This window comes from Macaca nemestrina, chromosome 6 (genome assembly GCF_043159975.1).
Source record: "Macaca nemestrina isolate mMacNem1 chromosome 6, mMacNem.hap1, whole genome shotgun sequence".
Lineage (NCBI taxonomy): Eukaryota > Metazoa > Chordata > Mammalia > Primates > Cercopithecidae > Macaca > Macaca nemestrina.
The window spans coordinates 34,269,055-34,286,054 of NC_092130.1; the positions used below are offsets into that span (position 1 = coordinate 34,269,055).

At 37.8% G+C, this 17,000-nt stretch overlaps 1 protein-coding gene across 3 annotated transcripts in view; it reads left to right on the forward strand.

Annotated features, from left to right (window-relative positions):
• LARS1 (leucyl-tRNA synthetase 1) overlaps positions 1–8,279 on the forward strand; it is a 69,056-nt gene extending 60,777 nt beyond the window's left edge. For all 3 annotated transcript variants that reach the window (XM_071098262.1, XM_071098261.1, XM_071098263.1), the window contains 2 exons: positions 1,184–1,316; positions 7,881–8,279. In XM_071098262.1, coding sequence (XP_070954363.1) covers positions 1,184–1,316; positions 7,881–8,086 — 339 coding nt within the window. In that variant the 3' untranslated portion in view covers positions 8,087–8,279. The remainder of the gene's footprint in view (positions 1–1,183; positions 1,317–7,880) is intronic.
• The last annotated feature ends 8,721 nt before the right edge of the window (positions 8,280–17,000 follow it).

Below are 17,000 nucleotides of genomic sequence, written 5' to 3' on the forward strand. Positions count from 1 at the left end.
TCATCCAAGTCCCTACAAAGGACGTAACTCATCATTTTTTATGCCTGCATAGTATTGCATGGTGTATATGTGCCACATTGTCTTTATCCAGTCTATCATTGATGAGCATTTGGGTTGGTTCCAAGTCTTTGCTATTGTGACCCATGCTGCAATAGACATATGTGTGCATGTGTCTTTATAGTAGAATGATTTATAATCCTTTGGGTATATACCCAGTAATGGGATTGCTGGGTCAGATGGTATTTCTGGATCTAGATCCTTGAGGAAGGAGATTCTGTTTTTTCAGTCTCAAAGAATCTATTCAGATTGGCAGCATTTGGCAAAGTCCAGGGGACTGCAATTGGGAGAGTCTATAAACTGCCCTCCTTGTCTTGATAAGCAGAGGACTTAGATATGTTTTGTTACTTCTGCCACATTTGAAAACCCAGCAAACAGAAAAGGCCTAGTTTGAAAGAATAAGGAAATCATGATCATGGATACCTCCTGAATTCAGCGTCATGTAAGGAGTACACTCATTGCATTAAGATGTGGTAGCTTTTAATAGTTCAGTCGTTTGAGCCATGAAGATAGGTATATGAAAATGTTCCTTATACAAATATATTTATTTCAAGTCATTTTCAGGTATTCCATTAAGATACTATGTATTTAAGTCTTTCACAAGACTCATTTGACTTTTTTCCACTTAAAAATAATAAACAGGGTTTTGGACTATGTAGCTTCTATAAGTACAACATAGAATTATGTTTAATCCTGACCTTGCCCTTTACTAGCTGTGTGACCTTGTGCTGATTTTTAATCTTTCTGGTTCTCAGCTTCTCATTTGTGAAAAAGGGTCAAAAGAACGACTTCAGGGATCTAGAACTAACGTCGATAAAGTGCTTAGTACAATGCCTAATACATAGTAGAGATTCAGTGAATGATGGTGGTTGTGGAAGAGAAAATGTAGTTATTGTTAGTGTCCATCATCAGTGTTGATATATATAGTCATAGTCATCTTTACCTAGGCATTTGGTTATAAGCATGAGTTTGTACAGCTTTTCTTTTGTATTTGAGTATGCCTTAGTCATGATTTTAAAATACCACAATTAGATCCATCTTTCACTGGGCATTGAAAACGTAGCAGAGATTCCTCCTCCCTCAGCAGTATTCAAGTTAAACTATTATTTTCTTGTTGTTTTCCTAGCCTGGTGTGTCCGTTTCTCTAGTGAATCCCCAGCCATCCAATGGCCATTTCTCAACCAAAATTGAAATCAGGCAAGGAGATAACTGTGATTCCATAATCAGGCGTTTAATGAAAATGAACCGAGGAATTAAAGGTAAGTTGTTCCCCCAAACTCCTATTTGTCAGTAGCTTGTAGATTTGGTGAGTTTTAAGTAGAAAGGAAAAAGAAAAGAAACAGGCTTGCTTATGGACAGCTGTGTATTATTATGGAAAAAGTATTGGGTTCAGAATCAAGAAAACTATTCTTTTTGGGACTCTGTGGCTAGGTAGCTTAGTGACTTTGCCATGTCACTTAAGCTTAAAACTGATTTTTCGTTTACTCATGTGAGGACAATAGAGGGATTAGATATTTTTCCATCTTTCTTTCTAGCTCTAAAACTGTAATGAGTGATTTCTGTCTCAGAGATACTCAGAATCAAGGAACACATACCCTTAATATTCTAAACTAACCTGTCCAGCAGGTCTGTTCCTTGAGAAGGAAGAGAAACAGAGTAAAAGTTATTGAGTGTCTTCCATGTGTTAACCATTTAGTCCTTTTACAATTCTATAATGTAGAGGGTGTTCTTATTATTTCCCTTTTACAGATGGTGAAATGGAGGCTAAAAAGGCTAAGTAACTTGCAAAGTTTGTTTAGTAAGTAAACTCTAGAACTGGAATTCAAACAGGTCTGTTTGCCTCCAAAGCTCATATTCTTTCTTCTAAACAATGTGACTCCAGGTGAAATATGTCAGTAATCTTAACTTACTATCAAGAATAAGTCTGCATCTTTTGTGATTAGATTCAATGTAATAATTTATGGCTTTTCTTTTCATCATCCAGCTAGGTCCTACAGTGAGCAGAGTGTGAAGGGAGATAGTGTGTCTTATTTTTCTTCTGAGCTACACAACAAATTAATGTTGTGATTCTCTATTTTGTATTATCTGTCTTTTTTCTTTTTGATAGCAATCAAAAGTTGATTGGCCACTTTCCATCACTACAAAAATTTTCTAAAAAGATTTATAAATCCCAAACAATAACCTAATTTATGGAACTATATTAGGGTAGTAACATTAATTAAAATAGGAGACTTGAAATAGCTCTTTGGAATTAATTCTGTCATATATTTTGTGTTCTCTTGAAGTTGTTTCCCTTCTATGGACACTTATTGAGACACTACTATATGTAGTGTTTGTAGAGACAACTGTGTATGTAGAGACTCCTTTGTATATACTGGGGCTTTGGGGAGTCCACAGAGTTCTGTTCATTAGGAGCTGCATCTAGTAGAGGAGTAGGGAACATACACTATTGAAGTATATGATAATGTAAGGAGAAATTGCTGAGTGTAGTAAGAAAGGTACAGGTAAAATGTATAGAACAGAGGAACGTGAGATTATTTCCACTTGCAGCGATCAGGGATTAATTTATGGAGAAAGTATTGTTTGGATGGGGCCTTGAACGTTATACCCATGAAGGTAAGGGGAAAGGGTATACTAGGAGGGAAATACCAGTTTATTTTGTTTCCCTCTGTACGGAGCATCAGCAGCAAGAGTATACTAGGGTTAGGGATGTTGTTGTTTATAGACATGTGTTTTAAATTGTGGTAAAATATACCTAAAATAACATTTACTCTTTTAGTCATTTTTATGTGTACAGTTCAGGAGGCTTGAATACATTCACATTGTTGTGAAACCATCACCACCATCCATCTCTACAACTTCTTTTTTTTTTTTTAATTATGCTTTAAGTTCTAGGGTACATGTGCACAATGTGCAGGTTTGTTACATATGTATACATGTGCCATGTTGGTGTGCTGCACCCATCAACTCGTCAGCACCCATCAACTTGTCATTTACATCAGGTATAACTCCCAGTGCCATCCCTCCCCCCTCCCCCCTCCCCACAATAGGCCCCGGTGTGTGATGTTCCCCTTCCCGTGTCCAAGTGATCTCATTGTTCAATTCCCACCTATGAGTGAGAACATGCAGGTTTGGTTTTTTATCCTTGCCATAGTTTGCTGAGAATGATGGTTTCCAGCTGCATCCACGTCCCTACAAAGGACACGAACTCATCCCTTTTTATGGCTGCATAGTATTCCATGGTGTATATGTGCCACATTTTCTTAATCCAGTCTGTCACTGATGGACATTTGGGTTGATTCCAAGTCTTTGCTATTGTGAATAGTGCCACAATAAACATATGTGTGCATGTGTCTTTATAGCAGCATGATTTATAATCGTTTGGGTATATACCCAGTAATGGGATGGCTGGGTCATATGGTATTTCTAGTTCTAGATCCTTGAGGAATCACCATACTCTTTTCCACAATGGTTGAACTAGTTTACAGTCCCACCAACAGTGTGAAAGTGTTCCTATTTCTCCACATCCTCTCCAGCACCTGTTGTTTCCTGACTTTTTAATGATCGCCATTCTAACTGGTGTGAGATGGTATCTCATTGTGGTTTTGATTTGCATTTTTCTGATGGCCAGTGATGATGAGCATTTTTTCATGTGTCTGTTGGCTGTATGCATGTCTTCTTTTGAGAAATGTCTGTTCATATCCTTTGCCCACTTTATCATCATCCCAAATTGAAACCCTGTACCCATTAAATAGTAACTCCCATTCTCCTTCCCTCCAGTCCCTGGTAATCACTGCTCTGCTTTCTTTTTTTCTTTTAAGTTTTCTTTTTGACACATAAATGTACATATTTATGAGTACAGTGTGAGGTTTGGTACATATTTATAATGTGTAATTATCAAATTAGGATAAATAACATATCTATCACCTCATTTATCATTTCTTTGTGGTGAGAACATTCAACAGCTCCTCTTATAGCTATTTTGAAATGTACCATATATTATTATGAACTGTAGTCATCTACGGTGTAATGGAACAGTATGACTTATTCCTTCCATTTAATTATAACTTTGTACCTGTTGACCAACCTCCTTCCAGTCCCCTCTCTTCTATCCTTCCCAGCCTCTGATAACCATGATTCTACTCTCTACTTCAATGAGATCAACTTTTTTAGATTCCACATGTGAGTGAGATCATGCGATATTTGTCATTCTGTGCCTGTCTTATTTCACTTAATATAATGTCTTCCAGCCTCATCCATGTTGTCACAAATGACAGGACTTCATTCTTTTTTATGTCTGCATAATATTTCATTGTATACCACATTTTCTCTTTTCATTCATCCGTTGATGGACCCTTAGGTTGATTACATATCTTGGCTATTGTGAATAGTGCTGCAATAAACATGGGAGTGTAGATAACTCTTCAACATACTGATTTCATTTCTTCATTTCTTACTGGATATATGTCCAGTAGTGGGATTGCTCGATCATGTGGTGGTTCTATTTTTAATACTTTGAGGAACCCGTATATGTGTTTTTTATAATGGCTATACAAATTTATATTCACACCACACTGTTCTACTTCCTACCCCTATATATTTGACTGTTCTCACACAATAGTTGGAATCACACAATATTTTTCCTTTTGTGTCTAGCTTATTTCACTTAGCAAAATATCTTCAGGTTTCATCATGTTGTTATATGCATTTATTATGTCCTCTCAGTGAACTAGGTACCATAGAATGATAGCTTCATCCTCAGAACCTGCAGGCCACAAGAAGCAGAAAGAGCATGGTAGTAGCTTTTAAAGAAAATAGATATTTGTGTGGACCCGTTGGATAGGATTGTATTTATTTACTTACTTTGATATAGAGTCTCCCTTTGTCACCCGGGCTGGAGTGCAGCGGCACAATCTCAGCTCACTGCAACCTCCATCTCATAGATTCAAGCAATTCTCCTGCCTCAGCCTCCTGAGTAGCTGGGATTATATGCATGAGCCACCACACCCGGCTAGTTTTTCTGTTTTTAGTAGAGACAGGGCTTCGCCATGTTAGCCAGGCTAGTCTCGAGCTCCTGGCCTCAAGTGATCTGCCTGTCTCGGCCTCCCAAAGTGCTGGGATCACAGGCGTGAGACGCCAGCTCTGCCTGGATAGGATTATTATGATGTTATAGCACATGAAAGGATGTATTTCTGTATTGAATATTGTATTATGTTAAATCTACCTCTATTTCAAATGTACTCAAATATAGCACTGACTAGGTTCTGCAGAATTGTACTGAAATGTATTTCCTATTTCTTGTCTTTTCTCATTGAGCCTTTGGCATAATTCTTATCTCCTTTGTCTTACTAGCTGTGAAAAATATTATCTAAAGTGTCTTAAGTTTGATGTTAGTAGCTCCTGTAAATTTTAGAAAATAGAAACATTAGAGGGAGTTTGAAATTGCTATCCCTATAAGTATCTGCAGAAGAGATCTAACCTTGATACTTTACCAAAAGCCCTCAGGATGCCTTGATATCTAAAGGGCCTGAGTATATTGAGTATATGAGATGGAAGAGGAGTTAAATTCAGTAACATAGTTATTGGTCTGTTTGCTGCACTAGACAGCAAATTGTCCAATTAGTGCTAATTGTATTGAGGGTGATTATGATCTGGGTCTGGGAGGAACTGGACTAAAACTATCATTTCATTCCACAAAGGCCACTGAGTGAACTATTTGATGATAATAAATTTGAATCACTCACAACTCATGTCATATATAAACTAATAACTTGGAAGTGAAAGCCTTCATTTCTCATTATCAGTCCCTAGGGACTTAGAGTCACTCTCATCTTTTCTCTAAGAGCCTTAAATCTTATGTAGTTGTAGACTTAAATTTCAACAGTTTCAATGGTAAGAGAAGTCTGGGATAAAAGACAGTTAAACCACTAAGAAAGCTCTACGAATCTGTGGACAGTAATGAACTACATGGTGAAACATCAAAGCAAATATGTTTTGTCACTTAGAAGCCTGATTGAGTATTAAGGTTTTTTTGAACTAGTTTGATTCAGAATTGCTTGGAATGATGAGGGAGGTCTGTTTTAGCGAGAAAGAGTGTGTGTGTGAGAGAGAGAGAGGCAGAGGCAGATCTGCAGTAAAAGGCCTTATGCATAAAATCTGGCAGAACTTGTCACTGCGTCTATAGCAAAATATTGGTACCACTGAAGTTGAATTGCAATAGCTGTTAAAATGAATTGTATTCTTTCCCAAAATAAGATCGTAGCTGTCATGAAGATTGCGCCTGCTCCCTTCCCATTTTAATTTTCAGGGCTTGTACTGTGTCTTGGAATAGATTGTATAGTCTCTGCAGAAACTCTCCAAAGACTCTTATACAGGGTTTGCTTTTGTGGTAGTCGCAGGTAATTGTTCTATAAGCCCCTTCTCTAAACTTGCAATCCTTCGGTCTTTGTTTCCCAAAGAGAACAGAATGCATGGATAACTTGTATTCTTGGCATAGCCGCCAGCTGCATTAACGTCTTCTTTTATCTCTTATCCTTCTTATGCTAAGCTTTGTACTCTCAAGTCAACATGAGGGAGTGTAGCTCAGGTGTGTTTCAGAAAGAGGTGGGAGGTAATTCAGAAAATATCTTCTATTTCTGTGGATCAGGTTAATTATAACTAGCCATGCTACACTTAGAATGAGATATAAACCCAGAATCAGCATTTGTAGTCATTTCTGGCGTTTTTCTGCCATATGAAATAAAACCATTTGATGTTGGGAAATCTCAGAATTGCTGAAATAAATATACTTCTTTTGGGCTCAGTTGTTGGTAGGATTGTTGAATTATAAAGTTGTTCAAGGGACAGGTTTTTTTTTTTTTTTGGCCAGGCGCTATTTTATCAGCTTGCGTAAGAGCAGATTAGGAAAATCTCAAGCAGGGTGGGTATTAGAGCTCATCCTAAAGCTTAAAATCCTGAAAGCTTAAATTTCTGTCCTTTCTCTGCCTTGTACCCGCTCTCCTTGTCTCATCAACTTGTTAATATAAATACTTTCATCTTTTGAGCAAATGAGAAACTGGTAATGCCATTTCTTAGAGTAGTCGTTATTTATCCAAAAGTATCTCCGAGAAAAGCTACAATTCTTGCAGGTTTAGTGTATTCCAGGGAGCTCGAGAAAGGGATAAGTTTTAGATTTTTCGATACTCTGTACAATGGTTAATTGAAGCATATAAAAATGATTTGAGAGACCAAATAGGATAATGCTAAAAAATACACACAATTCTTTCTCTCTCTTAGTTTATAATTCCAGGAGATGTCAGAATCTCTGACACTTTAATCTGGGTAAAAGCTGAAAGGGGATGAAGATTTGCTACATTTTAGCTTTGCTCCTGAGATTTTTTTTTTTTTTTTTTTTTGAGATAGAATCTCACTTTGTTGCCCATGCTGGCGTGCAATGGTGCGATCTTGGCTCACTGCAACCTCTGCCTTCTAGGTTCAAGCGATTCTCCTGTCTCAGCCTCCCGAGCAGCTGGGATTACAGGCGCCTGCCACCAGTCCCAGCTAATTTTTTTGTGTTTTTAGTAGAGACAGCATTTCGCCATGTTGGTCAGGCTGGTCTTGAACTCCTGACCTTAAGTGATTCACCTGCCTCAGCCTTCCAAAGTGCTGGGATTACAGGTGTGAACCACCATGCCTGGCGTGGCTTTTATTTAATAATCTGAAGAAAATATTTTTGATTAGATATAACAACCAGTGTGTTTAAAAAGTGAGTTCTCAGACTGCTTCCAGGGTTTGAGTCAGTGACTGTAATTAAATGCTTATATTGATAATTTATTTTGTTGTAGACCTTTCCAAAGTGAAACTGATGAGATTTGATGATCCACTGTTGGGGCCTCGACGAGTTCCTGTCCTGGGAAAAGAGCACACCGAGAAGACCCCGATTTCTGAGCATGCTGTTTTCAATGTGGACCTCATGAGCAAGAAAATTCATCTGACTGAGAATGGCATAAGGGTGGATATTGGCGATACAATAATCTATCTGGTTCATTAAACTCATGCACATTGGAGATTTATCCTGGTTTCTTAGGAATACTACTACTCTGATTGTGTCTACTCATTGGCTATCAGAACCTTAGGCTGGACCTAAATAGATTGATTTCATTTCTAACCATCTAATTCTGCATGTAATCATAATTCTATCAAGTCATCTTTGATTACTGGACCTAATAAATTTTTTTCCCTTCTTTGGGTGTCTAAGAGAAATGGTTTTTGCCAAACTCTTTTTAAAAAAACAAATTGTTGCTGTTTCCTAGAAGTTTCTAGTTTTTAAGATGAACATGGAAGTGTTAGTATGCTTCTTTTCTGAGGTGTACTTTATACTGTTTATGAAGGCTGAGGTGTACCTAACAACTTTTTATAGTATATTCATTTATGGAGTTCACTGTATTTTTTTTAAAAAAGAAAAATAGTAAATTAGCTTTTTTTTTTAAATGAGAACTTTCGTGATGATTTAAAAGAACAAACGAGAATATTTTGACTTGACTTCAATTACTAAGTATTTTGTATAAAGAACAAATAGGTCCTGCATTTTATAAGACTTTTTAAAGCTTTAATATATTCAACTAAGGACCAATAATGGCTTCTTCAAGGCTAATATCAGTAGTTTATAAGCAGTATATTTCACCTACACTGAATTTGGGCATTTTAAAAGAAGATTCCCCCGCTCCTGCCCCCCGCCCTGAAATCTGCATTTACTAAATTTGTCTTGAGTCCAGTTGTGTTTAAAGGTCATGCTGGTCGGGTGCAGTGGCTCATGACTATGATCCCAGCACTTTGGGAGGCCGAGGTGGGCAGTCACCTGAGGTCAGGAGTTTGAAAACAGCCTGACCAACATGGTGAAACCCCATCTCTACTAAAAATACAAAAATTAGCTTGGCATGGTGGCGGGCACCTGTACTTTGGAGGCTGAGGCAGGAGAATTGCTTGAACCTGAAAGACAGAGGTTGCAGTGAGCTGAGACCATGCCATTGCACTCCAGCCTAGGCAACAAGAGCGAAACTCTGTCTCAATCAATCAGTCGATAAAATAGAGGTCATGCTGACTGTATTACAGATTTATACTTTTATTCTTGATGGAATGTTTTTTAATATTTGCTCCATCTGTCTTCATATGAGGAAAAAATGTAAGGCATTGACTAACAGGAGAAACATTTCTAATTTTGATGGGTTTAATATGGAGAAAGAACAATTTTGTTAACCCAAAGGAACCTGAATTCTAACTTTGAGGTTATGTAAATAGTTTATTGAGCTTCCTTATTTTGCTCTCCACAATTAGAGGCCACTAGGCCCATGCTTTATCACAGATTTATTGAAGCAAATCATAGGATGTTAAAACTGCAAATCCTTAGAAATCATTAAGTGCAAATAATCACTTATCTACTAGGGACAGGCAGTATAGCACAGTGGGGTAAGAACGCATGCTCTGAAATCAGACTAGGTAGGTTAGATTTCCAGTTCTTTTTGCTGCTAGGGTGCTCTTGGCCAATTACTCAGAGCTGCAGTTCTTCATCTATAAAATGGAACTAATACTGGTACCTTGTAGGCTTATCGTGAGATGTTTAGATGAACTGATCTAGGAAAATCATAACACAGTGCCTGCCAAGTAGTAAGTCTTTAGTGAATGTTACTGTTGAAGAAATTGGTGATAGATACCAAGGTATATTGGCTTCAGATTACTGTAGTCTGTAATCATGTTCTTTGTATTGGTTGCTTTGGGGCAACTGATTCTTTCTTTGCACTCCTCTAGATTCTTTTGCTGTCCTTTCTGATCTGCAAAGCCTTAATTATTTCTGAAATTAAGTAATTAGCTTTCTGTTGCCTAAACACAAACCTATTTATGTTTAACTTAGGAAAGCTAAACTATATGTGCTTGGCCAGAAAAAAAAAAAAAAAGAGAGAAAGGAAAATAATACTGTGATAGTGTTTATTTTATGAGTCTATTAACCTGTACCGTTTTGGTTTTTCAGTCTCGATTTCTGTGTGTCTCTCTTAGAATAAGCTTCTTGCCAGGCTGAATATGCTTCTCATGTGTAGAGATACAAATGTTTTGTATAAGGAGTCGTCTAAGCATAAGCCCATTACTTCATCTAGTACTCAACAGAAGAAACAGCAGTTAGTTGAAATGCTGAAGGAAAAACAGGCTACACTGGGCTTGTTCTATTATTAGCAATAATATAATTGGGTATATAATAATAATAATGTTATTATATATAACTTAGTATGTTAGTGCCTTCCTAGAGGATTTTAACTCTTCTTAAGTTTTGAAATATAATGCACATACACAAAAAGTGAGCAAAAAATATATAATACACACACACAAAAAATGAACTCCCTTTCTCCCCCCACCTCCAAAAAAAGAATTTATTAATAAAGCAAACACTTGCACAGTCACCGAACAGTTGAAGAATGGCACAGTGCCAGCACCATGGAGGTGTGCCTTTTGCCTCCTCTGGTCACTAGAGATAAGCTTTCTGGATCAGTATATGTCAGTTTTTATAAATGCTGCATTTGAGCTTGAAAAAAATGTATTTTGTAAATGCAAAGTTCTGTATGTATCCATTAGGTCAGAGTTGTGGATTGAATTGTTCAAACCTATACCCTTACTGTTTTCTCTGTTTCTGTTTTTGAGAGGTATACCAAAATCTCTCATGACCATGAATTTACTTATATCTTCTTATAATTCCGACAGTTTTTGTTTTATATATTTTGAGGCTGTTTTGTTAGGTACATATAAATTTAGATTGTATTCCTTCTGGTAAGTTGAACTTTTTCTAGTTAGAAAGTGTTTCTTTCTTTTTTTTTTTTTTTTTTTGAGACAGGGTCTTGCTCTGTTGCCCAGGCTAGAGTACAGTGGCACGATCTCGGCTCATTGCAACCTTTGCCTCCCAGGTTCAAGCAATTCTCCTGCCTCAGCCTCCCAAGTAGGTGGCATTACAGGTGCACACCACCACGCCTGGCTAGTTTTTGTATTTTTAGTAGAGACAGGGTTTCACCATTTTGACCAGGCTGGTCTCGAACTCCTGACCTCGTGATCTACCGGCCTTGGCTTCCCAAGGTGCTGGGATTATAGGCATGAGCCACCGCACCCGGCTATTTCTCTTTATTTTTTAATTTTTATTTTTTATTTTATTTTATTTTTTTGAGACGGAGTCTCGCTCTGTCGCCCAGGCTGGAATGCAGTGGCCAGATCTCAGCTCACTGCAAGCTCCGTCTCCCAGGTTTACGCCATTCTCCTGCCTCAGCCTCCCAAGTAGCTGGGACTACAGGTGCCCGCCACCTCTCCCGGCTAGTGTTTTGTATTTTTTTAGTAGAGACGGGGTTTCACTGTGTTAGCCAGGGTGGTCTCGATCTCCTGACCTCGTGATCCACCCATCTCGGCCTCCCAAAGTGCTGGGGTTACAGGCTTGAGCCACCGCGCCCGGCCTTCTCTTTATTTTTACTTAATTTATTTTTTGCCTAAAGGCCACTTTGCCTAACAATGTAGTAATACCAGCTATCTTTTGGTTAATGTCCATGCAGACTATCTTTTCCATTGCTTTGCTTTTAACCTTCAGTAGTTTTATTTCCTTTTAACACTTCATTTCCACAAATTTTAAGCCTACAGAAAAGTGGAAAGAATTGGCCAGTAAACATCCATGCACTTGTCACCTAGATTTACCAGTTGTTAATATTGTGTCATGTTTACTTTATCTCTCTAAATATCTATTTTTAAAATAAACTTTTAATTTTGGAATAGTTTTGGACTTACAAAAAAGTTGCATCTTTAATATGGAGAGATCCTGTACATCTTTTACCCAGTTTCTCCTGTTAACATCTTACCTAACCTTGGTTTAGTTGTTAAAACTAAGTAATTAATATGAGTACATTATGATTAACTAAATTGTATACTTTGTTTGGATTTCACCAGTTTTTCTACTAATTTTTTTTTACTATTATGGGATCCTATCCAGGATAACATTTTGCATTTAGAATATACTTTTTAAAAATTCAGAACCATTTGACAGTAAGTTACAGACACCATGATGCTTAATTTTCTCATAGGTTATCACGCAACTCCTAAGAACTTGGACATTCTCCTATATAATCACCGTGTTGTTATTGTCCCCAAGAAATTTAACATGATACAATAATATCAGGTAATAAGCTTTTCTAATAAAACTTCTCCTATGTCTCATCAATAATGTGTTCTTTGAAAAACCCCCAGGATTCAATCAAAGATCAAGTATTACATTTTGTGGTTATGTCTGTTAATCTCCTTTAAACTTGATCTTTCATGACAGTGACATCTTTGAAGACATCAAGCTGGTCATTAGCATGATGCCTTACAATCTGGATTTGTGTATTTTCTCATGGTTATAACCAGATTTAAAATTCTTGGTGAGATTACTACATAGGTGATATTTCCCACTGCATCGTGTCAGGATTAATATATTGTGGATTTCTTCCATTATTGGTGATGCTAAGTTTGATTAGCATCATATTTCTGAGTTGAAAAGCTACTCTTCCTTTTTTGTAATTAACTAGTCTTTGAGCTGATACTTTGAGACTTATGTGAATATCCTGCTGTTTTGATGTGAATGTTCATGTCCCCCCAGAATTTATATGTTGAAAGTTAATCTTCACGGTGTTGGTATTAAGAGGTGGGGCCTGTAGGAGGTGATTAGGTCATGAGGGTTGCTTCCTCATGAATGGGATTAGTGCTCTTATAAAAGAGGTTGAGGGAGTCTTGTTGCCTTTATGCCATGTGAGGACACATAGAAGGCACCAACTATGAGGAATGGGCCCTCACCAGAAATTGAATCTGCTGGTGCCTTCCTCTTGGACTTCCTAGCCTCCAAAACTAGCATTACATTTCTGTTGTTTATGAATTACCCAATTTAAGGTATTTTGTTAGAGCAGCCTGAAGGGACTAAGACACTTGTTTATCAGCTAACTTTCACCAAGTGGTAGCATTCATGGATAAGCTGTCAGTTATTGCATTGATGGTTGTAACATGGTGAGTTCTTAAAAATGATAAAATTATTATTTCTTCTACATTTATTAGATATAATTCTTTTGTGGAGAAGATGTTTCCTTTTTGCTGCCAATTTCTTTTCTTTTTCTTTCTTTTTTTTTTTTTTTGAGACAGGGTCTGGCTCTGTCACCCAGGCTGGAGTGCAGTGGTGCAATCTCAGCTCATTGCAACCTCTGCCTTCTAGGTTCAAGCCATCCTCCCTCCTCATCCTTCTGAGTAGCTGGGTCCACAGGTGTGTGCCACCACTCCTGGCTAAGTTTTTTGCATTTTTTGTAGAGATGGGGTTTCACCATGTTGCCCAGGCTGATCTTGAACTCCTGAGCTCAAGTGATCTGCCTGCCTGAGCCTCCCCAAGTGCTGGGATTATAGATGTGAACCACTGTGTCCAGCCCCAATATTTTTCTTTCATCATCATTCTTTTAAAATCACTGTGGGCTGATGGATTTATTTTTTTCACGTATGCTATAATCTGTTACCATCATTATTCTTTGAATGCTCAAATTCTTCCAAGTTAACCAATGGAAGCCCCACTCAAACTGGCTTGAATACAGTATTTGTCCTTTTATAACTCCACATTAATTTTGGGGCATTTCTTCATATAATGGCATAAGAAGTTTCCAATTTGCCTTGTGTTTTCTGTTTCAGAACTAGAAATCAGTCTTTTCTCCAAAGAACCTTGCTTCATTTTAATGCAGAGTGTTACTAAGAAACCGAGATCCAGGCGCTACTAAGGACCTTGTTTTTTAGACCCTTCCAATAGACAGAGCTAAGAAATGCATACAGTAGTGTTTTTTAAATCATAATTTTATCTAATACCACTGAATTCTCTCTCATCTTTTCCCCTTTACAACTATATTTCCCTTCTCACACAGTAAGAACTCTGGTTCTCAAGAACCTCAATATATTTACTCATTTGGTCTATTAAAAATTTCAGAATTGCCAATCCAATTCTGTTAGCAATAAATAAGTAGAGTACAGTATTTGGTTTTGTTTTGCAAGTCTTTGTGTCCTTAGAACATATCTCTCTAAGGGATATAGTCAGAGCACTATTTAAATATATATATATATTTTTTTTTTTTAATGGTAGAATGATTTTTTTTATTATACTTTAAGTTCTAGGGTACATGTGCACAACGTGCAGGTTTGTTACATATGTATACATGTTTAAATATTTCTTGAATTCTTTTTTGTATGTAGTTGCTTTTTTTCTCCCCTCCCCCCCTTCCCCTCCCCTCCCCTCCCTTCCCCTCCCCTTCTCCCCTCCCCTCCCCTCCCCTCTCCTCTCCTCTTTTTTTTTCTTTTTTTTTTTTTTTGTGACAGGGTCTCACTCTGTGGTCCAGGCTAGAGTGTAGTCATGCAATCAGAGCTCACTGCAGCCTTGATCTCCCAGGTGATCCTCCTGCCTCAGCTTCCCAAGTAGCTGGAACTACAGGCATGCAGCACCATGCCTGGCTGGTTTTTTTCTTTAATCAAGAAATGTTTCTTAGATTCTTTCTTGTATGTGCTTTTAATGTAGAATTAAAGCCATTCATTTCTCTTTATATTCAGTTTTATGGTTTGTTTTTTCTTTTTATCTGATTTTTGAATAAATAAAAATACATGATTCAGCCAGATGTGGTGGCTTGTGCTTGTAATCCCAGCCCCTTGGGAGGCTGAGGTGGGAGGCTTCCTTGAAGTCTGGGCAATATAGTGAGACCCTGTCTCTAAAAAAAATTTTTTTTTTTTTTAAACTAGCCAGGTGTGGTGGTTCATACCTGTAGTCCCAGTTACTTAGGAGGCTTAGGCAGGCAGATAACTTGAGCCTAGGAGTTCAAGACTGCAGTGAGCTGTGATCATGCCACTATACTCCAGCCTGAGTGACAGGGTAAAACCCCATCTCTTGAAAAGAAAGTTCAAAAGTCAAAACCAAGAAAATTCTTACTCTCTGGCACCACATTCCCACTTACTCTATAGCTAACTATTGTCATTGGTTTCTGGAGTATCTTTCCTGTGTTTCTTTTCCCAAAAATAAGTGAATATTTATACTTTAGTTTCTCCTTTCTTATATAAGAAGTAGCATTATATATATATAATATCATGTTTATATATAAATTTATATATAATTTGCTATATATATATTATAATTATTTTCTATCTTGCTTTTTTAGTTAACAACGTAGCCTGGACAGTTTTCTACTTTGGTTCATAGAAATCTTTTTCTTGGCCAGTCATGGTGGCTCATGCCTGTAATCCCAGTACTTTGGGAGGCTGAATGGGGAGGATCACTTGAGCCCAGGAGTTCAAGACTCACCTGGGCAAGACTGCGAAATCGTGTCTCTACGAAAAATCTAAAAATTAGCCAAGTGTGGTGGCATGGGCCTGTAATCCCAGCCTCTTGGGAGGCTGAAGCAGGAGGATCACTTGAACCTAGGAATTCGAGGCAGCAATGAGCTATGATTGTGCTACTGCACTCCAGCCTGGGTGACAAAGTGAGACCCTATCTGTTTAAAAAGAAAAAATCTTTTTTTCTCTTTTTTCTTCCCTCCTTCCTGTTTTGCCCCTCTTCTTTCCCTCGCTCATATAATACTATTGTAAAAGTGTACCATAGTTTATTCAACCAGTCTCCGTGGATGGACATATAGGTTGTTTCTAAGTTTTTAATATTTTATAGAATTTGTATAGAATGATACAGTGAGTAACCTCATGAATATGTCATTTCACTTTTGTGGAAGTACATCTTCAGAGTAAATTTGTAGAAGTGGGCTTGTGGGTCTGAGGGTAAATGCATGTGTAGTTTTGTTAGCACATATATGGTCAAAAGCCACATATTTTTTCTTTGATGCGGGGGCATGTTGCTGGTGGTGCTGAAGGAATAGCAAGGAAGCCACATGAAGAAACAGGTCAAAGTGACTCGCTCAGGATCCTATATATTAGCAGCAGAGTTGAATTAGAGCCCTGGCCTCCATCTTCATTGCAGTACATGTAGACGACAAGGAATTCGTGCATGGAAAACAGGAATGTATTTGACTAAGACCAGTGTTACCAGGGCCATTAGGAGGTCAGAGAAAGGAGAAGTTTATATGGACCTCACTTGGGTAGAAAATACTTCACCCCAAAATTTACAGCATCAATAAGGTTTGTAATGGCCCTCTGCTGTGTGCATAGAGCTTGTATTCGTGTGTTTTCTTTTCTTTCTTTCTTTCTTTTTTTTTTTTTTTTTTTGAGACAGAGTCTTGCTCTGTCGTCCACACTGGAGTGCAGTTGCATGATCTTGGCTCACTGCAACCTCCGCCTCCCAGGTTTAAGCAATCCTCTTGCTTCAGCCTCCTGAGTAGCTGGGATTACAGTGCCTGCCACCACGCCTGGCTAATTTTTGTGTTTTTAAGTAGAGACAGGGTTTCACCATGTTGGCCAGGCTGGTCTCAAACTCCTGACCTCAGATGATCTGCCCGCCTCAGCCTCCCAAAGTGCTGGGATTACAGGTGTGAGCCACTGCGTCTGGCCTAGTATGTTTTTATATTGCTATAAAAAACTACCTCTGAGACTGGGTAATTTATTTAAAGAAGAGTTTTAATTGACTCTGCTCCATAGGCTATACAAGAGGCATGGCTGGGGAGGCCTCAGGAACCTACAATCATGGAGGAAGGGTGAAGGGTAATGTTAAAGATACATTTTGATCACTTCTAGGACCTTCTGATGTAAAGGCGTATTTGTTAAAATCACACCCAGAGCTTTTATTGTAAGGGTCCTTTTTTTTTTTTTTTTTTTACACTTTCAGAACTTTCCAATGTAAACATACATTTTGAGTACTTCTGGAACTTTTCATAGTTAAGGTACATTTTCTATTTTGCAATTAGAAATATGTGGAATAGTTATTTTTTGGCACCTTGAGAATATTCAGTTCTCAATCTTTT